At 42.4% G+C, this 26,952-nt stretch overlaps 4 protein-coding genes across 6 annotated transcripts in view; 2 read left to right on the top strand and 2 right to left on the bottom strand.

Annotated features, from left to right (window-relative positions):
• The window catches only part of LOC119650888 (arf-GAP domain and FG repeat-containing protein 1), a 194,059-nt gene extending 188,822 nt beyond the window's left edge, over positions 1-5,237 (bottom strand). For all 3 annotated transcript variants that reach the window (XM_038054068.1, XM_038054075.1, XM_038054082.1), the window contains exon 1: positions 4,509-5,237. In XM_038054068.1, the coding sequence (XP_037909996.1) occupies positions 4,509-4,681 (173 nt within the window). In that variant the 5' untranslated portion in view covers positions 4,682-5,237. The remainder of the gene's footprint in view (positions 1-4,508) is intronic.
• Positions 5,238-11,276: 6,039 nt separating this feature from the next.
• On the top strand, positions 11,277-11,777 carry LOC119660466. Its single transcript, XM_038069039.1, has one exon. The coding sequence runs from the start codon at positions 11,354-11,356 to the stop codon at positions 11,741-11,743; it is 390 nt and encodes a 129-aa protein (XP_037924967.1). The 5' UTR covers positions 11,277-11,353; the 3' UTR covers positions 11,744-11,777.
• Positions 11,778-17,727: 5,950 nt separating this feature from the next.
• On the bottom strand, positions 17,728-18,438 carry LOC119654969 (60S acidic ribosomal protein P1). Its single transcript, XM_038060632.1, has 2 exons — positions 18,240-18,438; positions 17,728-18,063 (listed from the first exon to the last, which is right to left on the bottom strand). Exons 1-2 carry the CDS (start codon positions 18,309-18,311, stop codon positions 17,800-17,802), a joined length of 336 nt encoding a protein of 111 aa, XP_037916560.1. The 5' UTR covers positions 18,312-18,438; the 3' UTR covers positions 17,728-17,799.
• A 5,640-nt stretch (positions 18,439-24,078) lies between these two features.
• Positions 24,079-26,163, top strand: LOC119661320 (F-box-like/WD repeat-containing protein TBL1XR1). Its single transcript, XM_038070615.1, has 4 exons — positions 24,079-24,299; positions 24,389-24,999; positions 25,174-25,518; positions 25,581-26,163. The coding sequence occupies exons 1-4, from the start codon at positions 24,242-24,244 to the stop codon at positions 26,079-26,081; spliced, it is 1,515 nt and encodes a 504-aa protein (XP_037926543.1). The 5' UTR covers positions 24,079-24,241; the 3' UTR covers positions 26,082-26,163.
• Positions 26,164-26,952: the final 789 nt, after the last annotated feature.

Raw genomic sequence — 26,952 nt, 5'->3', positions numbered from 1 at the left:
CTGTCGACATGGTTCTTTATAGGCCAGTGCCCCATTTAGACCACCGTAATCTTTTATGCATTTGCATGAGTCCGACGCTAAGTAGTACAAGTAGATTCCCCTCCTGACTGTGCCCGCCGAATAACTGCCGAGAGCGTAGCCCCGCCTATGTTCCTACGACCGGGAACCCAAAGAAGGATGACTCTTTGAGCGTGCTACCCAGACTGTTCAGCGCGTCTCTGCAATACACCATCAGCCTGGAGCATGTCGCCACTGAGTACAAAGCCTTAATGACCGGTTGACTGTCGGTTAGAATGGCTATGTTACGCTTGCAGTTCGGATTATGCCCCAACCATCGAAGGTTTCCAATATCGCCATCACTTCCGCTTAGAATGCACTGGCAAATTCTGGCAAAGAGTAAGACTCGGCTGGGCTGTGTGTGACCGCAGTGCGTGCGGGAGGCACAGACTATATTTGATCTGTCGATAAAGAATACTGTGTCATAACTTTGCAACACGTCGCCAGTCCTCCACTCTGGTTGAAAAGTGCACAGCAAAGTTCCTCGTGAATCTTGACTTGAGTGTGGCGTAGTCCATTTCAAACGGTCAGAGATCAGAGCTACTTCATCTAGGATGTTACTAAAGCAGTAGGACTTCGCTGTACAACATCTGGACTCACGTAGTCTGACAGTATTGCGCGCTGCAACGTTTTAATGCGGAGGTCCAGTGGAAGAGGTGTAGGAGCCCCTTGATAGCATCTATAGGACAGGACTGCAGAACCCCGGTAGCACACACGGTTCTTTGAATCATACTAAGCTTGGATCTATTATACTTTTTGCTCAGTGCCTGCCACTACACAATAGAACCGTACGTTAGAGAAAATCAGAGAACCATTTTCTTACAAAGTTCCTCTTGCAGGTTTAAGGCTATACAGACCTTCCCAATCCCCACTTCTACGTTCAGACTCCAATTAATTTTAAGGTCCAGAATCACACCCAGATACTTTACATTGGAGAAATGAATCAATCTTCGTTCATTTAGCCTCGGGAGGTAGAATTCGGATACGCTTGTTTTGGTGGTGAATAGCATCAACTTGTTTTCGACTGGATTTATGCCAAGTTTGCTCATAGGCACACCTTTCGCAACGCTCCCCCGATTATTTCACTCATAACCGAGGGAAACACGTCGCTGCCACAAATATCACCACTTCATCTGCATTAGGCATCATTTTCACCCCATTTCGTCTATCACTATCATCCAGAAGATCTGAGAAATTGTGGCGCCCTGGGGTCTACTTCACTGCTACTACACAACTCTCTCTCACATATCAGACTGGATGAACCTATTCTTTGTATGGATACTATCCAATGCATAAGATATCCCTCCAGTCCTATTCTGGTTGAGGCTTCCTTGATGGCGCTGGTATTAACGTGGTTGAATGCTCCCTCTATATCCCGGAAGGCAGCTAGAGTATAATGCTTTTACTGTAACGACCGCTCGCCCATGCTTTTTGCCTTGTAAAAAGCGGCTTCTGTGGATGTATTTTTAAGGTAGTCATGCTGAGACTTGAAGAAAGGCGATCACTCCATAATCGTCCTCAAGAGGGTGTCTATGGTGTGTGTGTGGAGGAGAAGCTACAGCTTCTGAACACTCAGGCTGTGTTGACCCATTGTACTCGCCACCTCCATCTAACGGAATATTCCGGATTCGTTAACGTATCGCAGGATTTCCGTTAGTGGATATGATGCTACCCGTCGCAACTGGAGAACATCGGCGCCAAAGATCTGATGCCTGATGCGTCCTTAGGCGGGACATTCACATAGGAAATGCTCCGTAGATTCCGCTTCCTCATTACAGGAGGGACATGTATCATCTTGAGTAATTCCTATTCTGAACATATGCCAAGCTTGTGAATTATGGCCTGTCAGAATGCCTACAATACTCCTGTAAGTCCTCCTGGTTTTCGACAGGATAAACTTTGCGGTACGCATGTTCGGTTCTGGCAGGAAAAGTTTGGTGCGTCTAGAAACATTTAGGCTCTGCCACCTGTCATGGTGGGAAGCTTGTTCCCAGTTTTTGAAGACAGACTTAGCCAATGCTACTGATACTCCAATTGCTCGTTCCGATTCCAGCAGAGGCGAGATTGCCCCTCTTTCGCTAAAGCATCCGAGATTTCATCTCCTTCTAGGCCACAGTGACCAGGTACCCAGAGTAGTTCCACCGTATTGAATCCAGAGATAGAGTTCAAACGGATTCTACATTCTTGAAAAATTTTCGAGGTGATCAAAGGACTGCTCAACGCCCTCAAGGTAGCTTGGCTATCACTGCAGATTGCGATGCGCCTGTCCTTCAACCGCTCGTCAATCACCCAGTTTACCGCCCTTAGGATCGCATAAACTTCCGCTTGAAAAACCGTTGCATATTGTCCCAAACGAAAAGTCCACTTCTCGTTTTTATTCGAGAGGTAGACTCCGGCTTCCGAACCCTGTCCTGTTTTTGAGCCATCGGTGTAGAAGACTTTCCGCCACGCATTCCTCTGGGACTTCTAAGTTCTACGCTTCAGGGTAACTTCATATCTTCTACCAAAAAGATGTATGAGGTCACGAGCTTCGGAAGGCATTGATGTCTAAGGTGCTTTATAGAGTCTTCAACACGAAAGAAGTAAAGCTGAGTAACCGAAAGCCTTACGCGGACTCATGGCCACACCTACCCGCTTTCGATATAAAAATCAAGGAGGTCAGTGAACAAAATTTCGAACGGAAGAAAGCGTCATTATAAGTTCTTGGAAGCAACTGCATTTCGAAACCAAAATATTGATTTTTTTGAGTAAAGTCCTGATTCCTCTAAATGAAAAAATGAGAGAGCCCAGCCCACAAGCTAAATTGTGTAGGAGAAAAATATATTTTTCAGGAAATAATGCAGTCGTTCCATAAAAAGCTATTTTCCAGAGAGGCCAATATAACTCATAAATTCTGAAATTATTGCCTCTAAATAACTCGGAATCTGCTGAAAAGTGGCTCTGGAGATAACAGCATCAGATGGAATTTCTTAAAAATTGAATTTTTACTGCTAAGACATTTCATGGTTTGACTTCCTCGGGGTATGTTGGTGAATATTAAATTATACAGAAAAAAAAATAAGCAGGAACAGCAATTTCCACACAATAGCTTATGCACACAAGCCTTAGGTGGCTGAAAATTACAATATGGAAAAATGAAACTTGATTGAAACTCCAACATTTGCATATGAACGATGCTAATGAAATGAGTTGCGTGAGGGGTAGGGAGAGGAGTACAAATGAACGTCCAGAGTGAAGTCGTTCTAAATACATTTCTGCATTTCTCCGCATGCACTCGTATCGTCATAGAAACCATGCATTAAACATGCACCCCAACCGCATTCACTCCCTACCAACAACTCTAACGTTGCATTTACAGCTTGAATGCGATTTAGTTGCAACCTCGAGCCGCCTGGATATGTTCGCTATGAAATGGCAAAACTCGATACCAAGGAATCTGGAGACGCCTCCAATTGCAATCGATCATCTTTGTTTTGCTGTGGCCGGTTTTCATGCTAAATCGGATTTACGTCAATTGGCCGAGAATCACAACCAGTTTAGCTTGACTTGGGTAGAATGAAAGTTACATAAGTTTAGGAAATCCCTGACTGGGGCACAAATAATCAACATTTCTGGGGTTCTGTGCAGTATCGGCCACATGAGACTCTAGTAATCATCGCATGCAAATCGCAGGGCAACGATAGCGGTGATGACTTGATTTGAGGTCGCGCATTACATAAGTAGCGCAAACCCAACGAATTGCATGATTAGAGGGAAGCTAAGCGCTCTTTTATTGCTGAGAAATCTCATAGGGATTGAAGCCACTCTAATCTGGCCCGTAATCAATCCCAACGCATCATAGCCTCGTCTGATCAGACCCGAGCCGACCCAGTCCAGCGAGAACCGTAGTTCGGACTTAACAATTTAATTAAATTAAAACGCAAAACTGGTTGAAGAGTGCTAACAAGTCGCACACAGCAAGATAAATCTGAGAAGCGTTTGAGTGGCGTTGCACTCTGGGGGCAGCAGGGGCAGCTCTAGATGGGATAAACTCAATGTCGTTTTTGTTCGCTGGAGCTATGAATTGTGGGGGCTGCTCTGACGGCTGACGGGCTGCAAAGCTGGACTTACTTTTCACTACTTGCGGCAGCGGAGCGATACGAGCTCCGAGCGCTGGCCTCGTCCTATCAAATGCAATGTCCGGCCGACAGTAGGCTTGCACTAGAGTGCTTGTGGCCTGCATGTTGGTGTAACTGGAGATAATGAATGTGAGAAGCTGCAGAATACTCGGCAGCACTAGAAGGGAGAGTTCGTCAAGGCCTCGTCTTGAAGAAAGCTGCTGTTTGTGCGGCACCCAGAACAGTGAGTGCGCTAGGCTTAGCCAGTCAAGGGAAATTTGGCTCGAGAAGAAAAGTAGAAATCCAATTGCTAAGTGGAAATGAGAAATGTGAAATCTTGTAACAGACACTTACAGTACTCCGGAACACCGGGTGCATACAAATGAGCCGATTGTCATGTTGACATACGTGGGCCCCTTCTGGCCGCAATCGAAGCACTGGCGATTCCCCCCGGAGCCTCCGCTGGTCACCAGCTCCCGGAGAGTTTTCAGATTCTTGTCGTCTTGTTTCTTACGCACCACCGCCATGTTGCTGCTAGGATTCTCTGTTCTCTGTTGTTGTGCTTTCACTGTTTTGATCGCCTTTTACACGCTGACTGCTACCCTTCTCCTTGGCTCGCGTAAACATCTAAATTTCCATCGCCCAGCGAGCTGGAAAATCAAAGCACCACCGGAAGTCAAACGGCAACGGCAAGCTCACCGCAATAAGCCCCCAAACGATTTTCTCCTCTTTGTAGTTTCTAACTGCAATAGCAGCCACTCACAAGGACAGCCCACACACCAAACGTTTCAGAGAAGGCAATTTTAATTCGCAAGATTTCACCGTCACTGGACAACTGCACTTGGTATTTCTTCCTCAGACAATTTCAAATTTTACGACACTCACTAAATTGCACAAAATCAGAACAATATGAAATTTCTTCGACAATCAAAAGAATGTACGCGGACAGCAAACGGAAAACTGGAATTTTCGGGCAAGTGGAACCTTCCCTTTTCGTTACTTAACTCGAGAAAGAAAACAACTCCCGACAATTTACACTCGACCAGCTGGAAACTGACGTCTCCTCAATTCACCGAATTTCCCTCGACTGACGTTTTCTTTCGGCTCCGCGTCCAATTCGCCTCTATTCGCCGCAGCGGGGTAGTGCTGCCTTGTGGAAGAAAGTGCATGGGCAGCTCGTGATTTATGAAGTGGAAAAATGTGATGGATCAAGGGGAACTGATTGGATTGTTGCATTTACAAATATAAGGACGCCTGAGCAACTTTTGTTTAGTAGGTTGTTAAAGAAAAAGCTAACTTAACTCAGCTATGAATTAGTTTGAAATTCTAGATTTCATTGAAAACAAATAATTAAATTTTTACATAAAATTCAAATGCCTATAATTGCAAAAAAAACATCATTAAACAATATGACCAAAGGTAAATCGTCGGAGATTGCAAATTAAGCTGTAGAACGAAGGAAATTTTCGACCAAGCCAGTGGCAATGACGTAGATAAATGGAAGTCATTGATAATAATTCATATATTCCTAAGCGTACACTTATCCGAGGAAAACCTATTAAAGCCTCGATCAATGCCGGCCATCTACCAGTTTCTTAAACTTTCGGGAAAGCGGCATTTTGTCCTGATAAGCATAAAAGGTACCAACAGTAGAACTGTAAAAAGTTCATTTACATTTTTTAAGAGAAACACAATGCTGCGCGTTAGAAAACGTCATTAAATTCTGGAAAATATAAAGAAACCAACGATAGAACTCCAACAAAACCATTTATCATTTATTTCAACCAGGCAGTTAAACCTATACTGCACTTGGTCCAGTTGATTTGCTTCTGGCAGCTAAAGTCTCCGCTTAAATAATTTCGGATGACATATCAAAACCCTACACGGTGCACAAAAAACTAAGGCACCAAGTTTCATTGAGAAAACGTAGTTACGTTTCTCTGGCAAATATGGATCACCAACTCAAAGACTTGTGGGCCATGGACACTAACAATATAGCAAGATCTTCGAATAAAATCTACTAGGTGCAACTGCGACCAACCCACTCAGTGGATGCAGACGGATGATAAGTTCTTCAACTATCGTTCCGCGATATGAAAAAGGTTAAGGCGGTAAAAACTAAAAACCTTAAACCAAGAAGTACCCCAGTTTCCACAGGAATACTTAGTCTTAGGGACATAGCTCTTTACTTGATGGTCTTGCTTCGACGAGGATTGACTCTGATTTGTATTAGGCTAATCTTGTGGTCTTGGGCAAAAATTTTACCTGATTTACGATAAATTGTCCTCCGCTGGAGGAAACCTCGTTATGCGGGCACCAGAAACATTTTCAAGCGAAAAAGTGTTGGCGAGAATCATCGAGATTTTCTTCCTTCTCTACGGGGACCTCAGAAATATATATATAGTACTGTAGAATCCCGATAATTCGTATAGTCAAGGGACAGTCAATTTGGTACGAAATATCGGGATTACCAATTATCGGGAGTGCAAAATATTTTTTTATTTTGCATAGTAACTTCGAGGACTGTCAAATTTGTACGAATTAGCCGGAAATACGAATAATCGATGTATGAATTATCGGCATTCCACTGCATATGGTTGCCATTTTCCCCCTGGTGCGATATAGCTCATGAACCCCACCTGCGCGCTATCGTTCGCGGTTACTTGAAATGCGCTTCAACTCTCTCACGATTTCCTGAAACGTCTGCACTCCTTCTTTATTGTTCTGCGAGCCACTCGTCGATCTTCTTAGAAGAGTGGATTCCACTGCATGGTGTAGCCAGCATTGCAAATATTACCCCTCTTTGATGTGTTACCTATCCACTTCCACTTTCCGATCACATCGAGTACAGATGATAGGCCAGTGCGCCGAGCAAGTTTTTCGTTTGAAATAGTGTTAGGCCAGCGTACTTCGATGATACGACGCAAATGTTACGAGCAAATGTTTGGAGCTTTTAAGTAACAGTGGGGGACACTTTCCCTGTGCTACTCCCATATAGCAACACAGAAAGAACACTTGCACAGAACAGTCCCTACTTGATTTATATGTTGAGATAACCGCATTTCCAGATTTTAGACAAGGCAGCGAAAGCAGATCTAGTGCTGTTAATGCGTCGGGTAACATCCAATTCGGTGCCACCGTCAATTACTGATTAACGCCTTCGATGTTCTGTTCAGTAATGCAGATAAGAAGAGTACGATCAACCTTCGGAGTGAGAAGCTTGGTTTTGTTCGTGTTTATCTTCAGGCTGACTCTACTTGCCTCTCTTTCCAAATCCAGATCCATTTGACCAAGGTCTATGATCCGGTGAAAGAGCGAACAGACGTCATCAGCGTATTTGAGGTGCTTGAAAAAAGATATCATAGTCAATTGAACTCCTCCACGTCCTTCGGACAAGGCAGGATGAGGAACGTCACAGATAACAATAATATCGGTGGCAGGATATAACCCTTGCGGACTCCACTTTGGACCTTAAAATCCTCCAAGATTTTACCTCGATGCAGCACATAACATTTTGCGCTATCATATGTTGCTCTGATAATGGTTATCAGTTTCTTCGGAATGCCCCTCCAGCATAGAACACTCCAGATACATTCTCTGTTCACATTGTCGAAACCTTTTTCGAAATCTATGACAAGCAGATGCAGCGAAAATCTAAACTTCGCGCACTGTTCCAAAATGATCCGTAGAATGCTGATGTGGTCAATGCAGGAGGATCCACAGCGAAAACCAGCTTGCTCTTTGTCCATCGAGGATTTCGAGATGCGTTCCAATATTATTTTAGCTATTATCTTTGCGACGGCAGAGAGCATGTAGATACCCCTCCAATTATTAAACTCAAAACGGGTTCCCTTCTTTGGAATCTTAGCGATCATCCCCTTCTCAGACTCTCTGGAAAGGTCTCGGACTTCCAAAATTTCCGTACGTGTAGAAGCAGCAGATCAGCAATAACTGCGACAAATAACTCTGCAGAAAGTTTATGGTCTTTCTGCCCAGCGGCGTTTGGGTGCATTGATGACCGAAATGATTTGTCTTCTGCTTTGGGGAACAGTCCGCATTCGCATGTTAGGATGACTAGCCATTTCAACCACAAGAAGCGAAACTTCTCCCGATATGATGCGGTTAAGGACTGTGGTGAAGTGTTTGTTCTCACCAATTTCAGGAGGTTTACATGATTTTCATCCCAAGTCAGACTCTGACATCGCGTTATCATGTTTAAGAAAGTCTGTGGAAAAAGTCTCTGTATTAACTTCATTTTTATTTTACTCTTAGACGATGGATGAACTAAAACAACATTTGAAGAAGACGGCAAACGTCCATCTAGTGTGCAATAAAGACATATCCCAGAAATTAGAAACCCCTGATAGTAGATAAATTCGGAGATACCCGATATTTTTTTATTTATTTTCAGACAATAAGCAGAGTAAAAATCAATCACAGCTACAGGAGGCTGATCAGATCACGAAGCAATACTCGACGATACTTCCCACGAGGGGAGTTGAAGACAGTTAAGGATGGTTAGGTGGTGACAAAATCAGAGTAGGAGCGAATTATAAAACCCTAGAATTTTTCAGCCCGGTTAGCGAGTTCAAGGCAGTAGGTGCTGAAGCGGAGCTTATTATCGAAAGTGATTTTGATTTGTCAAGAGTGTAGGAAAAGGAAGTGCATGAGGATTGAACAGCACATAGGGTATCAATTTACCAGAGTGCCTAGATTTGATTAGAGGGAAGCACAGTTCATGAGCAATGATATAGCGGAAAACAGCTTAAAGTTGTTGGCATAGAGCAAAAAGAGTTGTTGGCATAGAGCAAAAGAGGGCCCCCTCCCTGACAAAGGCATCTTGGGATTTATATTGTCAAAGGCTTCTGCAGTGCAGGTAGTATGCACTTCCTGCCGAGAATTTAAACATTTGGCCACAAAGTTGATTAAGTCGAGCAAGTTTGCGCCAATAGAGTTTATAGGAATAAGACTGGTTTCCACAACTATTCATTCAAACAAAGGTTGAATCGCGGTTGACGGCAAAATCATTTAGTATATGGCTTCACTTAATTATGCACATTTATTATAAACGGGAAACAAAAAATTTTACTGTTTATGAACAACTGCACCGTTCATAATTCCTTAAATCGTGTACAATTGACATCTTCCCCGACAAAATAGTGTCAACCACTGGACCAGTGCTCAATCTGAAATGTTAAAACCCTCTACCCCAGAAAATTTTCTTTTTCCATTTGCGATAGATAACACTGAAGAATGTAAAAACGAAACCAGTTCTGGCCTCTACAACCATGAATGATAAGACCTGTAAAGGTGTCTGCCCTACTGCGTTTTATAAATGCTTTAGAAAGTGCGTGCTTACTATACAAACGGGAAAGGAAAACAGTCATCAAAATTGCTAGAATTCACGAATTCTTTTCCGCCCGATTCAGGACGGTGTATTCTACATAAATAGGCACCGAGGATCGCTAATTCTACTCAGTCCCGCCTGAAAAAGTCAGTGTCGATCTTGGTATAATAAAAGAATAAATAAAGCAGCATCTGACCACTACTTACGGCCACGCCGTTATTACATCAGATGTGAGACAACTTCTCAAAAGTGACATCTACAATCTACTATACTATCAAGGCCCAAGCAACGGATATCCAGTCTAGGTCTGGCCAGATATCCCGGTTTTGCACCAAGGTCCATCAATCCGATATCGCTTCTCCAACGCTATAGCTAAAAAGAAACAGAGGTTAATCTTGTTTTTCTTTAGAAAGGGGGGGGGGGGGCATTGCCGACTTTATGCTTAAGGGATGTATATGAACCCGCTACTATTCAGACTTAGATTAAGATTTGTAAGACCAACATCATATGCTAACGTCTCCTACACAGTTTTTACATCACTTGTCATTGATAATGTCCCAAAGCAAAGCGTTAGAATAATCTAAAAAACACACCCTAGTATCTAAAAGATTTGATATTGTCTGCTATTTGTAGTCTAGCGTAAAATTGATAATAGTAGCTTGAAAAATAAAAATTGTAGTTTGGAGGAAGCTACCGGTCTATCAATTTTACACCCTAGTATCCCGAAAGAAAAGCAAAACAAAGTGAAATGAGACACCACAAAATAATTTTACGGTGACAATACTCGAACCGAAGTTGCAGAAGGCGTCACGGCATAAGTGAAAGTACTGAAATGGAAAGTCTGTTTCAGTCACTTAGGATCCGTTAACCCTTAAACAAACATTTTAACTAGTATTTAAGTTTAGAAATGTCAAAACCAAAATTCTATTCTCTTCGAAGCTAGACAGCAATCTAGACTCGATGAAAAATTTACTAGTGGTCAAACCCCAAGTAATCCATTAATTTTTATATTGCCACCGAAATCATCCATACGATAAGTTATTATTTAGTTGACCCACTTACTTGTTGCATTACTCCAATCGTCACATTTTTCAAGCATTAAATTTGGAAAAATTTCTCAATTTTATTAAATAAGTAGAAGTTAGAGAATGATTCCCAAATAGAAGTCTTCTTCCTCGGCGGCAGGTACCAAAAATGGGAGTTTTCAGATATTTCAACAAACCTGGCCCAAAAAACTTACCTGAACATTGACGCTTTAATAATTATGTAAAATACAGGATTTACTTTACTTTACTTTAGAAAAAGCTGAATGAATTGTGTTGGTCGTGGAATACCAGTCGACTTAGAAGGTTTATATTTGAAATTCAATTTTGATGTGAAAACTACTTTGCTGGACTCTCATTAGTTTCATTTATGTTTGTTAACTCGCCATTTATTTGCTTGCATTCAATTCTCTTTGATAACGTAATAAAAAGTTCCGGCTATTGTGCGCCTTGCATTTTCCCAGCTTCTATTAAGTTTTTTTTTCGAATAAAACACGCAACTAATACATATTTTTTGAACCCTTATACATTTTTTAAATAAAAGAAAGCTCTAGGTTTAGGGTTTACTGATTTTTTTCTATTTCCTTCCCAAAGTACTTGCGCTAAAATTGGCACATTTAGAAACAGGTGAAATGTTCAAATAATCAAATTTAAGCCAAAATGTTTTATCGTTTGCAAATCACATCCATGGAATTTACTGTCAAAAGGCTTACTTATCTGGCAATGACACACTACCTGTCAAAATGACATCTCCTAAATCCATATTTGTTTGTCACTAAACTAACCTAATTTTAAATTATCTCTCAAGGATGGACGAAACAAAGCCGGCTGTATTCGATCGCCTCTGTAGTGCGGAAATCAATGGGGTCCACACCAACTTTGTTTTCCAACAATTTCAAAACAAAATCTTCCTTCTGATCACACAGAACCGGAAAATAGGAAATGTGTTCACGGTGCGCTTTGAGGCCGAGAACCTGGAGGACTACCCTTTTGGCGAAACACCGGCCGTTACGCCTCCTCTAAATATAATTCATTTCTTTGGCGAGGATACAGACGAAATCCGAAGTGCAGTGCAATTCATAATTTGCAATTCCAAGTTGAAACGAAGTACGAAGGAAGTGATGATAAGTCTTGGTCTGAATGAGATAAATGGAAAATGTCTGAAGGAAATAGTGGAATTTTTGGAGAATTTAGTATAATTTGGATTAATAAAAGCTTTTTATAGGCAAAAAATTAGTTTGCTTTTGCATAGAAGCTTTCATTCCATTTAAAACCGTTTGTGCTGAATAATTGCTTAGGATGTGTAGATTTTGTTTAAGATTTTCGTTGTTTTTCTCGGAACCTTGGGTATCTTTGGTGGAAACTCTAGGCATTTGGTGATATTTTCGTTGACTGCTCTGCAGTTGATCAGCATACTCCACAGAAGTGGCAAAAACACTCCTCCTTGGGGACAGCCTTTCGTTGCTTATGCTGTAGCGATCGACACCTACCTCAGCGCACACCAATCTTTGCGTTAGCATGGCATGGATCCACTTAATTAAAGCATCAACACCTTGCGCTCTGGCGGCACCAAAAGCACAATCAAAAGGCCCTTCAATGTCCACGAACACCCCCATCGCGTACTCACTATTCAAAGTTGCATCCTCTATCTTTGTAACCAAAGAATGAAGAGCAGACTCACAAGACTTTCCACGAATGTGACACTGCGCCAGTCTCTGCAAACCTTTCAGCAAGAATGAAGTCAAGCTAATCTGTCTGAAATTCTTTGGATTAGAATAGTCATTTTTCCCAGGTTTCGGTATAAAGACTATCTTAACCTTTTGCCAAGAGGAAGGCACGTAGCTCAAAGCAAGACATCCTCGAAAAATATTTCTTAGCGGTTGCTCTAAGTGCTCCATACCCTCGTTTAGTATTGCCGGATAGATGCCATCCATGCCAGGTGATTTGAAATGTTCAAAGGACAGTATGGCAGCTCTGACCTTTTCATGGGTAACAACCGCTTTCGCATTGTTCCAGTTCCCCTTACAGCACTTGCGTGTTGAAGGGGTTGCACGAACCCCTCAACTCTCCCCCTGCCACTTCTCTCACCCGTTCCCCCGAGTGGTGAACTTCCAGGAGGGTCTATACTGAATCCAGTCTGGACCTCGTGAAAGTTCCGTCAGGTTTTCTTAGAGAGAGTCCAACTTGGCCGACTCATCCCCCTTGAGGACTCTGTACAGCCTTGAAGTCTCTCTTTTGCTTTCTAGTTCCTCACAGTACGCTCTAAAGGACTCTCGTTTCCAACACCTAACGAGCCTCATATATTCACCCTGTGAGCTTCTGAAATTTAATCAGTCTTCGTTCTTATTACTACAAAAAGTCTTTTATTTTTGATTCAGAAGTCGTCTGGTTGATTTTCTGAGTTTTTGCAGTTCCTGGTTCCACCAAGGAACTCTTTTACCGCTTTGGCCCCAGGAAATAGGACCAGCCTCTTCATAGTACACTAAAAGTGTACAATTCAGAGTTTTCAATTCATCTTCCAGCGCCAAAGGAGTCCTTAGTTGCCTAGGGAACTTTATTTTATTGCTAAGAAGTTCATTGAACTTTGTCCCATCCGTTTTCTTAGAGTTCCGTTTTTGTACTACAGACTGTTCGCCCGCAATAGTCAGATTGAATTCTAGCCATCGGTGATCTGGACCTCGTCTAGCGCTCACCAGTGTTAAATCAACCCTAATACGTTTGAGGTACAGATTGTTAGGTCAATTACTACGCTTCTTCTCGGTCCTACGAAAATAGGGCCGCACCCTACGTTTGCAGTCATAAGACCAGCTGAAGTGATGAAATCAAATAGCTTGTCTCTTCTTGGATTGGATTTGCTACTGCCCCAACAAATATGTTGAGCATTCGCAATGCAACCTATTAAGAGTTCGAAATCATTTGATTCTGCATACGCCATCAGATCCTAGGCTCTTGCGTCGGTGGAGGAGACAAAGAATCATAGGGTAAATAAGCGGAGGCAACTATGTTGCTTTTCCTCTCGCCATTTATCTGATATTGTACGATGACCGTAACTAAGTCGTGGGAACAGAACTGCCTCAGCATAGTTGCCTCTAACCGTCCTGATATCAGGATACAAGCTCTCGATCTTGCGGATCTTTCATCGTAGAAGATCTTAGCCCCCTTTACCGACCCAATGCCACAAATTCTGTTAAATCGAACCCACGGCTCTTGCACCAGAAAAATGTAGGGGAAGTCCTGCAGCTTTGTCAGCCTCGTTGCCAACAGATAGGAGGAGGCTTTGGCATGCTGCAGGTTGATTTGACCAATATTTATGTTTTTCGATATAAACTTAGTTTAGTGTGTTATGGAAAACACTAAGAAACATATGCCACAGCCCGCTTGTGACAGGGTTTTCCCCAGACCGTGCCGCCAGAGGCTCGATCCCCTCGTGTTTGATTTCTCTGAGAAAAGCCGCACTTGGAGGTACCGCAGTTTCCATGTCCTCATCCATGAAAAGTCTCATCTCATCCCGCAGAACATTCGTCTGTTTTCCACTTAGTACCTTGACTGGTTTGTGGAGTCCCATTTGCATAGATTCGATCAGTAGAACAGCCATCAAGTCAATTCCGTTCACGTCTCTGGCTGCCCTTTCTTCCCCTGTTCCTTGTAGCAGAAGTTACTAGCAGGTAGGATTCACTCTGTAGTTCCTTCACCATTGCGAACCTCCATACGGGGGTTCGGTGCGCAGCTCCATTGTGGGAGAACGCACATAGTCGAAGACTATCATTGCTCTTCGCTCTCAAAATGGAGATGATGCCCTACAGTTTCCTGATATAATTGAATTTAAGTCTATCTAGGAAAAAGTGGAGCACCATGTGGTGACTTCTCCTGAGCAGACTCTTTTGGTCCAGTTCGAATACCAAGTTGACACCCTCCACGTTTGTAGATTTGTCCTTCCTGGCATTCATGAATTTTACCCTCCAGTATCCAAAGTCCATGCCCGGATTATGTTCACCCAGTATGCGGATGATGTCCTCTGCATTCGTTCGAGAGCCCGGTAACCAACATCCGAAATGTTCTGTCCTGCATAGCTCAGTGTTCACAATAGTGAACTTGGACCGACCTCCGGAACTCAAATCCGGAATTCCCTGCCGGAGCCACTTTAAAGCAGCCTCGTCAGTGCACTCCAAATGGAGAAGCCCATCACGAAAACCTTGATTGTAAAATCGTGGCTTCATTCCAGGCTTCAGCATTTTCTTCCACAGGCATTCCCGGAGGATGGTAAATTGTCCCTCTGACATTTCGCCATCCTTGGAGGAAACTCCCACGGCAGCAGTCAGAACAGAGGCTGCAGCTTGCGCATACGTCCTCTTTCTTCCCGCCTTCGTGTCCGTACTCCTATGAGAGCGACCAGCTTCATTGAGATCTCTCTCGCTGATTTGATCAGCTCCAGGCGCACCAGTCCTAATCTCAGCGGGACGTGTGGATGTAAGCCCTGGTGCGGAACATAATAAAGCGTTGGCCACGGCAGATGTGTTGGTCTTACGCTTCTTGCGCGCATTACCGCTGACAGAAGAGTCTGGTGCGTCCAGTGTGAATCTCACCGGGGTTTCCACTTTATCCCCATTTTCCGCCGGAACTTCCGCTTCCTTGCGTCCGATTTCTCTGGACGTTACCGCACCGAGTGGTACAGTCACAGTCCTCATTCCCAAGGTGCTTCACCTTACTTCGCAGTGCCCCTTTCTGCCGCCGGCTTGGGGCCTTTCCAGGTTCACGGTGCCCGGTTCGCTTGGATCCATTTCCACATACCGTGTCCACTTCATCAGCTTCCCTTTCTTCCGCTCTTTCCGGTAAAGGTAAAGGAAAAGGTTCTGACAGGCAGGAGTATGTAGTCTCCCCTCAATCAGTGGCCGAAGTTCCCTTCTGCCGAGCCTTCCTCTGTCAACCAATGATCAAAAAGCTACCAGTAAGAACAAAAACCAAAGCAGAAGATATAAATTTCCGTTTCAAACAGATCTTTGGGAATTTAAGTCGAGTGATGGTTAGCTTAGCCAGTTTAAAAACAGATAAGGAATTTGAAAATTACTCGTGAAAATCTACCTGTAAACAAAAAATTGATATTTCCGTTTATATTATTTTGAAATAAAAAGAAAGATTTGAATTTATCGGATCATCAAATCTTTACTTTGTCCAAGCTCGACTCCTCTAAGCTTTGTGTAATTATTATTATATAAGAAAAACAATGAAAAGGAATTAAACTTTCACATTTTCCCTATAGACATTTTATTTTGTACGCTTTTCCGAGAGATTAGTATAACGGAGTCGAGGCGGATGGAGGGAATTGGATATGATGCGACGTAAGAAACAAAAACAAGTCGGGAAACCGGAAGCTGGACGCTTCAGGTATGAAAGGTTTTGTGTATTTCCTTTATGAAGACATTTGAGTGTGAATTTGTTCCATTAGTACGTAACACGTATATATTATGTGAGAATATCCACTTTCGGGTGATATTGACATTCAAAATCTTGAATTTCCAAAGAAGTGACAACTTGGCTTGATACGCTGGATGGGGATTTGAAAGCCTCGAGATTGCACCCAGATCAGGCATTCGATAGAGCCAAATGGCGAAGCCGATCACGAGCCGACCCCGCTTGTGAACGGGACAAAGGCTGAAGAAAAAGAAGTAATAGTGCGAGTTGCAACAAACTTGATAGGACCAAGCTCTATATTATAGCCTACATTTCTGCAAATTAAGGGGGGTTCTGCAGCCAATTACTGAAAATTATAGTAATATATTATTATTAACTTTTTTTGAAGGTATATCGATATGCAAGGTATTTCGGAGCCTAGCCACCATATCGTGGGAGCCTTTTGATTTTGATTTTTTCAGGTTTTTCGTTTGGACAATTTCTGGTCCTGTTAAATAAATGATCACTTTCGACCCCCCGAACTTCCAATCTTTCCAAAAAATGTCAAAACTAAGACAAGCTACGGAAAGTACTAACGGAGACTTTTCATTTGAAATCCCACATGACTATATTTGATGAAAAAAAAAAATTTACACTACCTCTTGCATGTATGGGGACCTCCCCCCCCCTTAAATTCGACGTAACAGGATGTAGCTTAATTTATGCGTGAGCATACATAGGTCCCACCTTTCCACCAAATTTGGTGTCAATCGCTGCTAGTCTCCGAGAAAAATGCGCGTGACGGACAGACAGATAGTAAACCGATTTCAATAAGGTTTTGTTTTACACAAAACAAAAGGAAAAATTCTGCGAGAAATGAAATGAATCCTTGCATTAACCCGACGCAAAACAATCATCATTTCCATGTCTCGGAGCCGGTGAATACCTCGAAGCGCCAGATCATAGAATTGCTACAATTTTGTGAGGCCAGGTGGCCACGAAATTCCTCGTAAAATTAATTAATGATAATAATAATCGTTGGAGCAGCAATCCAAAGCGTTTTAGAGCACTTCATTCAAGACCGTAATGATGCACTACAGGATTATAGTATTCTATAGGAGGCAATGTATGCAGTATTGCGCTCGTCCCGAGATTATTACCTCGATTTGACGCAGGCACTCATTCACAGCCGAGTCGACTGGTATCCGACGTCAAATCGCGTTACAAATGTCACTGCCACCAAAGAGATTTGAGAGGCAATGATTCCGCCAAAAAGATAAAAATTTCTGATAATTGTTTGTCGAGGAATCAAAGGCTTACCCAAGAACATCCCCTCGGTCAGTTCACTTTCTAATAACGTCAAATCCCAGAGTCTGGGTTAATAAATGCAGCTTGGAATCTGCTTGTAATGTCCACGTTAAGTTTTTCATAAACTAACTTAGTAGACTTTGAGGCGTAGACGAATTCCACGCATAGCTGAGACTAGGGATCTGACTTCTTCCTGGTCTAATGCACTGATAACACTATTTTGTTTGGCTGAAATCAAAAATCGACGAGTCTATTTCGCTGATAGAAACATGATCCGCTCAAATGGTAGCCGAAGTTCTGGATTGCAATTAACAAACACTGCGAAGGTAAATATAGAAAGGACCTCATCTTTCCAACATTTCATTCCCCAGATAGAACGCGGTGAACTGCATTTTGGCGGGTACTCTGACGCCTCTTGTCATCGAAAAGACACATGTTCACGTCCACAACACTCCCAATGAAAACACATCGAATTCGTTTTTATAAAAACGTGTTTTTATTTTTGTACATTAAAACTGTACAGATTGGAATTACGTCCTCCCTGCACCTGGCATCCTTCTTAATCGAAGAGACCGAAACCCATGTCATCGTCAGATTGTTCATCTTCGGATTCCTTCTTCTCTTCCTTCTTGGCTTCTGGAGCAGCTGCGGCGGCAGCGGCTGGGGCAGCAGCACCTCCAGCTGGAGCGGCACCAACTCCGGAACCAATGCTGGTGATCAAGTCCTTAACGTTGATACCTTCCAAAGCCTTGGCGAAGAGACCGGGCCAGTATGGCTCAACATCAACATTGGCGGCCTTCAAGATGGTCGAGATTTTTTCACCCTAGAAATCAAGGAAATCCTATTAGGAACACTCAAATATCGTCTGCGGCTTATAATGTGCATTATGAAGCATAGTTTAACACTACTCTATTCAAGGATGACGAGATATAAACCAAGAAGATTTTAGATATTCGAAATGGCGCACTTGGCACTAGTGGCGGTCTGAAATTTACTTACAGTTACGGCAATATCATCATCGACAAGGATGAGGGCGGAGTAGACGCAAGCGAGTTCAGCCTTGGTAGACATGTTTCAATATAATTTGTTAATATTTACTCGGTGCAAGTTGCCAAAAATCGGAAAAAAGGCCTTAGCTCGGTATCGAGGACAAGCACACTTGACAATTGTTTGAACCGGAAAGAGAGAAGAAGTCAACGTGACAGTTGTACAATGAAGTTTGCTATTAGTTCGTAGTGTAATTTTATTCCGTGAGAGGTCAGTTGAATGGGATTAACACGAAGAGCGCTGCGTGGTTTATGAAAAGACGGTTACTTAGAAAAAAGTCGTTTCTTATAAGCTTAGCTCGTTATTGAATTGATTTGCAGTGTTTTTCGGTTTTGATTATTGGTGCCACGGGCACATTTTTCTAACTTTTATTATTGAAGTAATGCTGATAAATTTTTGGAACCATTTTTGGACTTTTTGAAAGAAGTTCATGTTTTCAAACAAAATTCGTTTCTTAATTATTATGATATGGACAAAAGTAGGTAGCTACTGATAGATATAGGTGGTTGACCTCTTTTTAGAGGAAAGAAATTTTGTTTCGATAGTAATATTTTTACTTTCTGCTATGCCCTTATTATCTCCTTTCAAACCAATCTGCTGAAGTCCTATAACCCCCCTGCCCCCATCGAGCAAACATGTCTTTTGCTTCAAGGTTCCTAATTTACACCAAAACGAATTATTTATTGATCCGATCCGCATATTAAAATCAAATAAGGATCATTTCTGTAATGATTCAATGATTCATTGAAAAAAAATGGGATAATGCTTCATTTTAGGTTAATATTCATAAAATTTAGATTTTGAGTTAGCTTTGGCCCCGGAAGCATCTTCTAGAGGGAATTTTCAAGTTGTGCTTCAAGGGAGACGTGTTTTGGAACAACATTTTTTTAGATGCAATGCTCCTTTTCCTGTCAGGAAATGTAAACACTTGGTCTGCAGCACAAGAAGGGAAATTGTATCACGACGATTTTCCAACCTACGTATGAGCTGTATTGCTCATTCTGGACTGATCAGACTCATATTCCAGAGTAGGCTCGTTTGCTTCGAAGATTGCCTTTGGTCGGGTGCTGAAATCAAAATGTGGATTGTGACTGTTGGCCTGGTTTTATACGGCAAAGGCTTATTGCAACATTGCTGATTAACTTACTGATTTGTCTGTTGACGAATTTGAGTCTTTTATCGATTCACAGAACTTGCACACATTTGCCAAGATGTTGTGTATGAATTCAACGGCCACCGTGCGCGCTTGATGCTGGTTTGTTGCTGGGATGACTTCTTATTTGAACCAGTAGAATTTTCACTTCCTTCCTTCAAGCCATACTTAAAAACTTTCTCCTTTATTTTAGTTAATGGTTGCTTTGATTTAATCCTTATACTTATTTCGATCAATCAATTGCTGCGTTTCCTGTGCAACTCTCTTCTTTCTTCCTTAGAAATTTAATTAAATTGTCCAATCGAAAACTCACGACTGAATTCTCGTATCTAACAATTTTTGTTTAGAGAATAAGGGATCCTAAGCCCGGCAAAGGCGGAATTTAAGTTCGGTGCCGTACCTTCGTTGGGGAAAAACTCAATAAATAATTGAGAAGCTGCGCCATACAAAAACTCAGCTATTGACAATCCAATGAATCCTTATGAGCAGGTTGCTGAATTAAGTAAAATCAAGGGTTGATGTCGACCCACTGTTGAATGTTGTGGCACCTGATTGCTATTTTTAGTGAGTGGGGCCGTTTTTTATTTATTGCATTTGTAACTGAGTTATACGTTGTCGTGTAGGAATTTCGCTGCCCAACATTTTCAACAGTGCTTTTAAAGGACAGTCTCACATTCTGTTCTTCGCTCTGCCGTTATTATGACTAGGGCTCCTAAACGGATAGTCTATTGTGTGTAAAGTGCATCGCACGTAGCTTGAGTTTCAATGTTCTTGATTCAAATTGCTTCCGGCTATTTTAAGTATCGATGATTATTGTATGTAACGACATTTTCTTGATGTTTGCAGCAGCTCAAAGACGAACGTGACCAAAACGTCTGTCTGGGACAGCGTTATATTAAGTAGTGAAAAATGTGCGTGACGAGCTATCATGGTTTTGTGACAGGAGAGGCAGGTACGGGCCCAGTCTTTGATATTCTTCCTCACTCTTGACCAAAGGAACTGTTGCCGGGTCATTTTATTCGTAGCACATCCACTTGGGTAGGAAAGACTATGTCCCATGTCGACAACTTCCTTTTGCTTTAGCCCAGAAACGTAGAGCCGTGCCCATAGACGTATCGCAATAGATCATTCTGTATGAAGATCCAGATCTGTCCTTTGCGATAGTAAAAACTACATCGTGTTCCCCAGGGCAAGAGCTTCAATGGATGGAAAACGTTGTACTACCCTTAGGAACTGGGTAACTAGGAAGGAGTCATCGTTAGTAAGGTACTCCTAAAATCCAAAGAAGTACCCGTTGATGGGATAATATCATTATCATCCACGGCGCAACAATTGGTTACTGCTCTAGTCGTGCCTTAGTATGGGACTCCAGGCATCGCAGTTTGGCGCCCAGATCCACCAATTCGATATTCCTAAAAGCTTTATGTCATGTTGGCGTACGTCATCACTCGACCTGAGGCAGGATCTATCACGTCTTCTCCACGTCCAAGTTGGGGGGGAGTGAAGAAATGAGGAGGGTATGTAAAAGCAAAAAGAGACTTCTTCTTCCCTAGCACTTTTGTAGATTAGTCCTTTAAATAGGCATGGGACCTCAAAATGGGGCTACTTTAATGTCATAATGGTAGTTAACTTTGAAGCTTATGCTCAGAAGAGGTAAAAGGAGGTGTTAAGAACTCCATCAAAAATCTCCCCTTACAAACTGACGCTAGTCCAAAAAGGGGCTATTTTCAGGTCATTAATGAGTTTGATGTTAAGGTAATTGTCGCCACGATTTGCAAGAGAGCATTTAGCAGAACTGTCAACCGAGAACCTTTCTCTCCTCCAGCATAACTTTTCATCCACTGGAGTAGGGTTGATAACGCTAATGTTACCATGGTGGTAGCACACTCCTCTTTTGAAGCGAAATCATTTTTCAAGGAGTGCGACTTCGTTGATATTTTAAAAGGGTTGAAGAGGAACTCCCCCTTTGTCCCTTTTTACTCACTCCGAGGATTGGGTACAAACTTAAATTTTACCTTCATGACATTAAAAACTTTTTATGCTATAGCGTTCAAAGGTGGAGGGGGTGATCGCCACAATTATCTAACAGTTTTTTCTTTTTCCCAGATGCCCTCCTCACTCCCCGGGAGTACGGTGGAAAATTCAAACTTTAATATGATATTAGCAAAAAATCCCAACTTTAAGAGACAATAACAGGAATTCACCTTTCCACCTACAAATTTAAAATGCGTTGTGATGAAAACGTTCACTAAATTGCGGTCCTGTCGAGAAATGGGCAAGGGTTCTTGACGTATGGACGACATCAGGACGTAAGCAAGTTAGTCCGAACAAAATGAACAAAGCAAATACGTGTCTGCACGCTTAATGTTAGAACCTTAACCGGAAAGACCAGCGCATTGATATCTCCGCTCTGTAAGAAACTCGACGGTCTGGTGCCAAAAGCTGCGACATTGAACGCGAACGCGGTAAAAATGGCTATAAACTTCTCTATTTTGGTAACCCATACACTCAATATGGTGTTGGCATTGCCATCTCAGAGGGTTTCCGTGATGCCATTAAAGAAGTCGGACGATTTGATGATTAGCTGATGAAGCTCACCATTATATCAGCTGATCGCACTATTCACTTCTTCACCGCGTATGCACCACAGACAGGCCGACCTAACACCGAGAAAGATGCCTTCTGGCAACTTCTCGATGAAAAGACTTGTCACGTGCCTGCTGACGATTACAGAATCATTGCCGGCGACCTTAATGGTCATGTGGGTGAAAAGGCAGACGGTAACAGGTGCCATGGGGGAAAAGGGTTCGGAGCGCGCAATGAAGGTGGCGAGCGTATAATCGATTTTGCGGACACCCATGACCTTGTACTTATGAATACATGGTTCATCAAACGATTGTCTCATCTTCCCACATTTTATAGCGGGAACAGTAAAACGCAAATCAACTATATGCTCATAAGACGCCGACATTTTACCACTGTGACTGATTGCAAAGCCGTTCTCTATGAGACCATCGCACCTCAACATTCACCGTTGATTACCGTCCTGCGAATTAAGCCACCGATAAAACAGCGTGAGGAACGCACTGGCCAGCGGCGCATTAATTGGTGGCGATTTCATGAGAAGAAAAAAGAAATGATCTCACGCGATTACCAACCATTACGAATGTGGAAGGATCGTGGAACCAAATGAAAGAAAGGACCCACAAAGCGGCCTCTGTAACCCTCAGGGTCTGTAAGCCGGGTAAGCGGTACATCAACCGATATACTTGGCTTTGGAATGACGATGCTGAAATGAAGATCCGTGGAAAGAAACGCCTCTACAAGAGTCTCGACGATAAAACGCTCGTGAAATTGGCAAGCTTATAAGAATGCCAACCGGGAAGCGAAGAAAGTGATCGCTGTCACCTGAGCGGACCATTACGAAAATCTTTACGATAACCACTTGTTCTCGAAATATTTGCAAGAATAAATATCTACACCAGCGAAAAAGAAACAACAAGTTTTTTTTATTTCAAATAATTAATCGTTGGAAACATGGCATAATTACACTCAGGTCAGTTAAGGTTTTATGGCTAAAAATCGCATTCTACTTTTTAAATGCGTTTATCTCGAAACTGCATGTTGAAAATCGGTTGCCACCATAGCCCAAAATCTATCTAACGAAATTCTTTGAAATTTTCACGACTTATTCAGAACATATTTCTATGGTCCGCAAACTGGGATAATTGCCATTCATTCAGCAGTTTTTTTTTATTCATTGAAGAAGCCGTAAAAAAACACCACAATTCATAAAAAAAAGTTTAACACGGCACCAAAAATGTAGCTTTTAATATTTTTTAATAATCCTAGTTTGCGGTCTGTAGTTAAGTCTGCACATTAAAATGCTGTTTACATTTTTTCTTTAAGATGATCACAGGGCCCTCTAGCGTGGCAGCAGAAAAACACCTTATTTTTGGAGATGGGTGTATAATTGCTCTGCATTTCAATAACGAACTATGCGATCGGACTGGGAAAATTACTATGCATGCTCAAGATATTAATAAATTTATGGCGAAATTCTTATTTGTATTCTAAGTTTCTGAAAAAAAGCGAAAAAACGGCCTCCACACGGGATGACCCCCTTAAGTTTTTTTTCTCCTTATTTTTGGATTTGCATTTTATACCTGATTGCCAGGTGAGGCGATAGCTTCCTCTGTGAGTAATCTGCAAGATCACAAAGTTCTTTCACTGCCTCATTTATCCGCTGAAGCGGTAGACTGAAGCTATCCATCTCTATTCCTTTGACAACTGGGTTTGGGCCAGCTACCGCGGAGCTTAGTTTTGTGATTATAATATGTTTACTCCTGATAATTTTCGTAAATGCTCATTGCTTTATATCAATCGAAATTTTACTTTTATTTCATTTTTCCCGAAGGATATTAATTGTTAGCAAGAAATTTTCGGCAGATGTCACTTGATTTATTTTATTACTAACGTAGTCTTTCTTATCGTCCATTGAAACTTTAGAAAAAAATAGAAAAATTAGATAACAACACCAGCAAATATATCCGAATCCGTTTTTGTCCATCAACCTCACATTTAGCTACTCAGTCAAAGCAATCAATCGAAGCTGCTGAAGAATAAACAAGAAGAAGAACTTCAATATGGCAGCTAACACCAAGTGTCAATGATCTGTTTGTGTCTAATCTCTCGCATTATAAGAAGGTTGTTGATAGCAGAGCGTGTTACACGGAGCAGTTTGCAGCCAGTTTCCAATAGAATAATCCTTTAGGCGTGTTTTCCGAATAACAAGGAAAAAATGAGTTTTTCGAGCGACGAAGTGAATTTTCTCGTCTATCGCTATTTACAGGAATCAGGTTAGGATATTTACGATTCTTTGTGCCCACGGAACAGTTGCGGGTGGTATCTGTGTGATTTTCATGTGTTTATTTCTTAACGCTTTCAGGTTTCCACCACTCGGCCTATACGTTCGGTATCGAGTCGCATATTTCGCAAAGCAATATAAATGGAGCTCTGGTGCCGCCGGCCGCGCTCCTGACTATTTTACAGAAGGGGCTCCAGTACACAGAGGTGGAGCTAAGCGTCGGCGAAGATGGCCAATCCCCGCGCCAAATTGAAGGGCTAAGTCTTATCGATGCCGTCATGCCCGAGATAAAGTGTCAGAAATTATCGGTGAAGTCGGAGCCAATCAAGGCAGAGCCGGTGAAAGCTGAACCAATTAAAACTGAGCCGACGGAAGCGAATGGCGAAGAGCCCACCGTTGCTCCGTCGCCAGTTTCAACCACTACCGCCATGGAAAATATGGACGTCGATCAGAGTATTGAGATTCCCGCTTCGAAGGCGACGGTTTTGCGTGGACATGAAAGTGAAGTCTTCATTTGCGCATGGAACCCAAGCAGGGATCTGCTGGCTAGCGGCTCGGGAGATAGCACGGCAAGGATTTGGGATATGTCGGACACAACCACGAGCCCAAATCAGTTGGTTTTGAGACATTGCATTCAAAAGGGAGGGGCTGAAGTGCCAAGCAACAAGGATGTCACTTCACTTGACTGGAATGTGAGTAATTTCTTATTAATGTGGGGATTCCCCTTTATACACGAAAGCCACGTTTGGACAATTTTGTGGAGGGAATCTATTTTTTGACACTCAATATCGTACTTATCACGTGTATAGCATTAAATATGCGACTAAAGAAGTGACTAATGGCGTATTTTGATTCTTTTTCCACAGTGTGATGGTTCTTTGTTGGCAACAGGTAGTTACGACGGCTACGCTAGGATTTGGACGACTGACGGTCGCCTTGCATCCACGCTAGGCCAGCATAAAGGACCCATCTTTGCCCTAAAGTGGAACAAGCGGGGCAACTATATCCTTTCTGCTGGGGTTGATAAAACCACTATCATTTGGGATGCATCAACTGGTCAATGTACCCAACAGTTCGCATTCCACAATGCTCCGGCGCTGGATGTCGACTGGCAGACAAATACCTCGTTCGCCAGTTGTAGTACCGATCAAAGGATCCACGTGTGCAAGCTGCATGAGAACAAACCAATCAAATCATTCCAAGGGCACACTGTAAGTACTCCCCCATTGTGACTAAAACACGCAAATTCTGATTTAATTTTTATCCTTTTCAGAATGAAGTCAATGCCATCAAATGGGATCCTCAAGGATCGCTCCTGGCGTCCTGTTCTGATGACATGACTTTGAAGATCTGGTCGATGAAGCAGGACACCTGTGTGCATGACCTTCAAGCCCATTCCAAGGAAATCTACACAATCAAATGGTCACCAACTGGCCCAGGAACTCAAAATCCCAACATGAATTTGATTTTGGCCAGCGCCTCGTTCGATTCCACAGTCCGCCTGTGGGACGTTGATCGGGGAGTGTGCATCCATACCCTGACGAAACACACAGAGCCTGTTTACTCAGTCGCCTTCAGTCCCGACGGTAAACATCTGGCTTCCGGCAGTTTCGACAAATGCGTTCATATCTGGAGCACACAAACAGGTCAACTAGTTCACAGCTACAAGGGAACCGGCGGCATTTTCGAGGTTTGCTGGAACTCGAAGGGCACGAAAGTTGGAGCGAGTGCTTCTGACGGGAACGTTTTTGTGCTTGATTTAAGGAAGTTTTAAGGTTTTTTGTATTTAATTTTATAATGCAATAATATTAATTTATTAATAAGTGAAAGGTTGGATCAAACCTTTGTCTAGTTTACATTGCATAGTTTAGATTTAAGGTATTCTCTTCAATTTTCGCCTGGTGCAGAAATAGCGCGTAGTCTAGCGCCTAGAGTGTTCAGCATTTAGACATTCAGATGAATTGTGTAGTTTTCTAATTAAGCAAGTGGTATCCAAACAGTAGGTACGAATGTAGAACATTGCTTCTGATGTGAAATGCATTTCTGTTTCTGTGAATTACAACCAACATGGTGTACCCGAAGATTTGTAAAAATTCGTTTTCCTTTTAGTAAAATAAAACTGACATTCGCTCGAGAAGACGTTGCGTTTTATTAATTGTAAACTTATCATCTGCACAGCATTAAGTGTGATGATAATTGAACTGAAGCTCGGTCTCATTGCAAAATCAAATAGGAAATAAATGACAACACTAAAAGGAGACCATGTGAGTGAACAAGAGACATCATTACTTGTATTTATCCTAAATGCAATTCATCTTCAACGCCGCAACAACCGATATCTGGTCTAGGTCTGGCTTAACAAGGAATCCCAGACACCCCAGTTTTGCCCCGAGGTCCACCAATTCGATATTACTAAATGCTGTTTGGCGTCCTGATCTACGCCATCGCTCCATTTCAGGCAGGGTCTACCTCGTCTTCTTTTTCTACCATAGATATTGCCCTTATAGACTTTCCGGGTTGGATCATCCTCATCCATACAGATTAAGTGACCCGCCCACCGTAACCTATTGAGCCGGATTTTATCCACAACCTGACAGTCATGGTATCGCTGATAGATTTCGTCATGTAGGCTACGGAATCGTCCA

The sequence above is a fragment of the Hermetia illucens genome, chromosome 1 (assembly GCF_905115235.1).
Source record: "Hermetia illucens chromosome 1, iHerIll2.2.curated.20191125, whole genome shotgun sequence".
NCBI classification, from domain to species: Eukaryota; Metazoa; Arthropoda; class Insecta; order Diptera; family Stratiomyidae; genus Hermetia; species Hermetia illucens.
This window is presented reverse-complemented; position numbering and strand designations above follow the sequence as displayed.

Coding starts and splice junctions, on each gene's coding strand:
- LOC119660466 (XM_038069039.1), top strand. CDS start 11,354: ATGGACGAAACAAAGCCGGCTGTATTCGATCGCCTCTGTAGTGCGGAA.
- LOC119654969 (XM_038060632.1), bottom strand. CDS start 18,311: ATGTCTACCAAGGCTGAACTCGCTTGCGTCTACTCCGCCCTCATCCTT. Junction 18,064..18,239: donor ATGATGATATTGCCGTAACT/GTAAGTAAATTT, acceptor CTTGATTTCTAG/GGTGAAAAAATCTCGACCAT.
- LOC119661320 (XM_038070615.1), top strand. CDS start 24,242: ATGAGTTTTTCGAGCGACGAAGTGAATTTTCTCGTCTATCGCTATTTA. Junction 24,300..24,388: donor TCGCTATTTACAGGAATCAG/GTTAGGATATTT, acceptor TAACGCTTTCAG/GTTTCCACCACTCGGCCTAT. Junction 25,519..25,580: donor AATCATTCCAAGGGCACACT/GTAAGTACTCCC, acceptor TATCCTTTTCAG/AATGAAGTCAATGCCATCAA.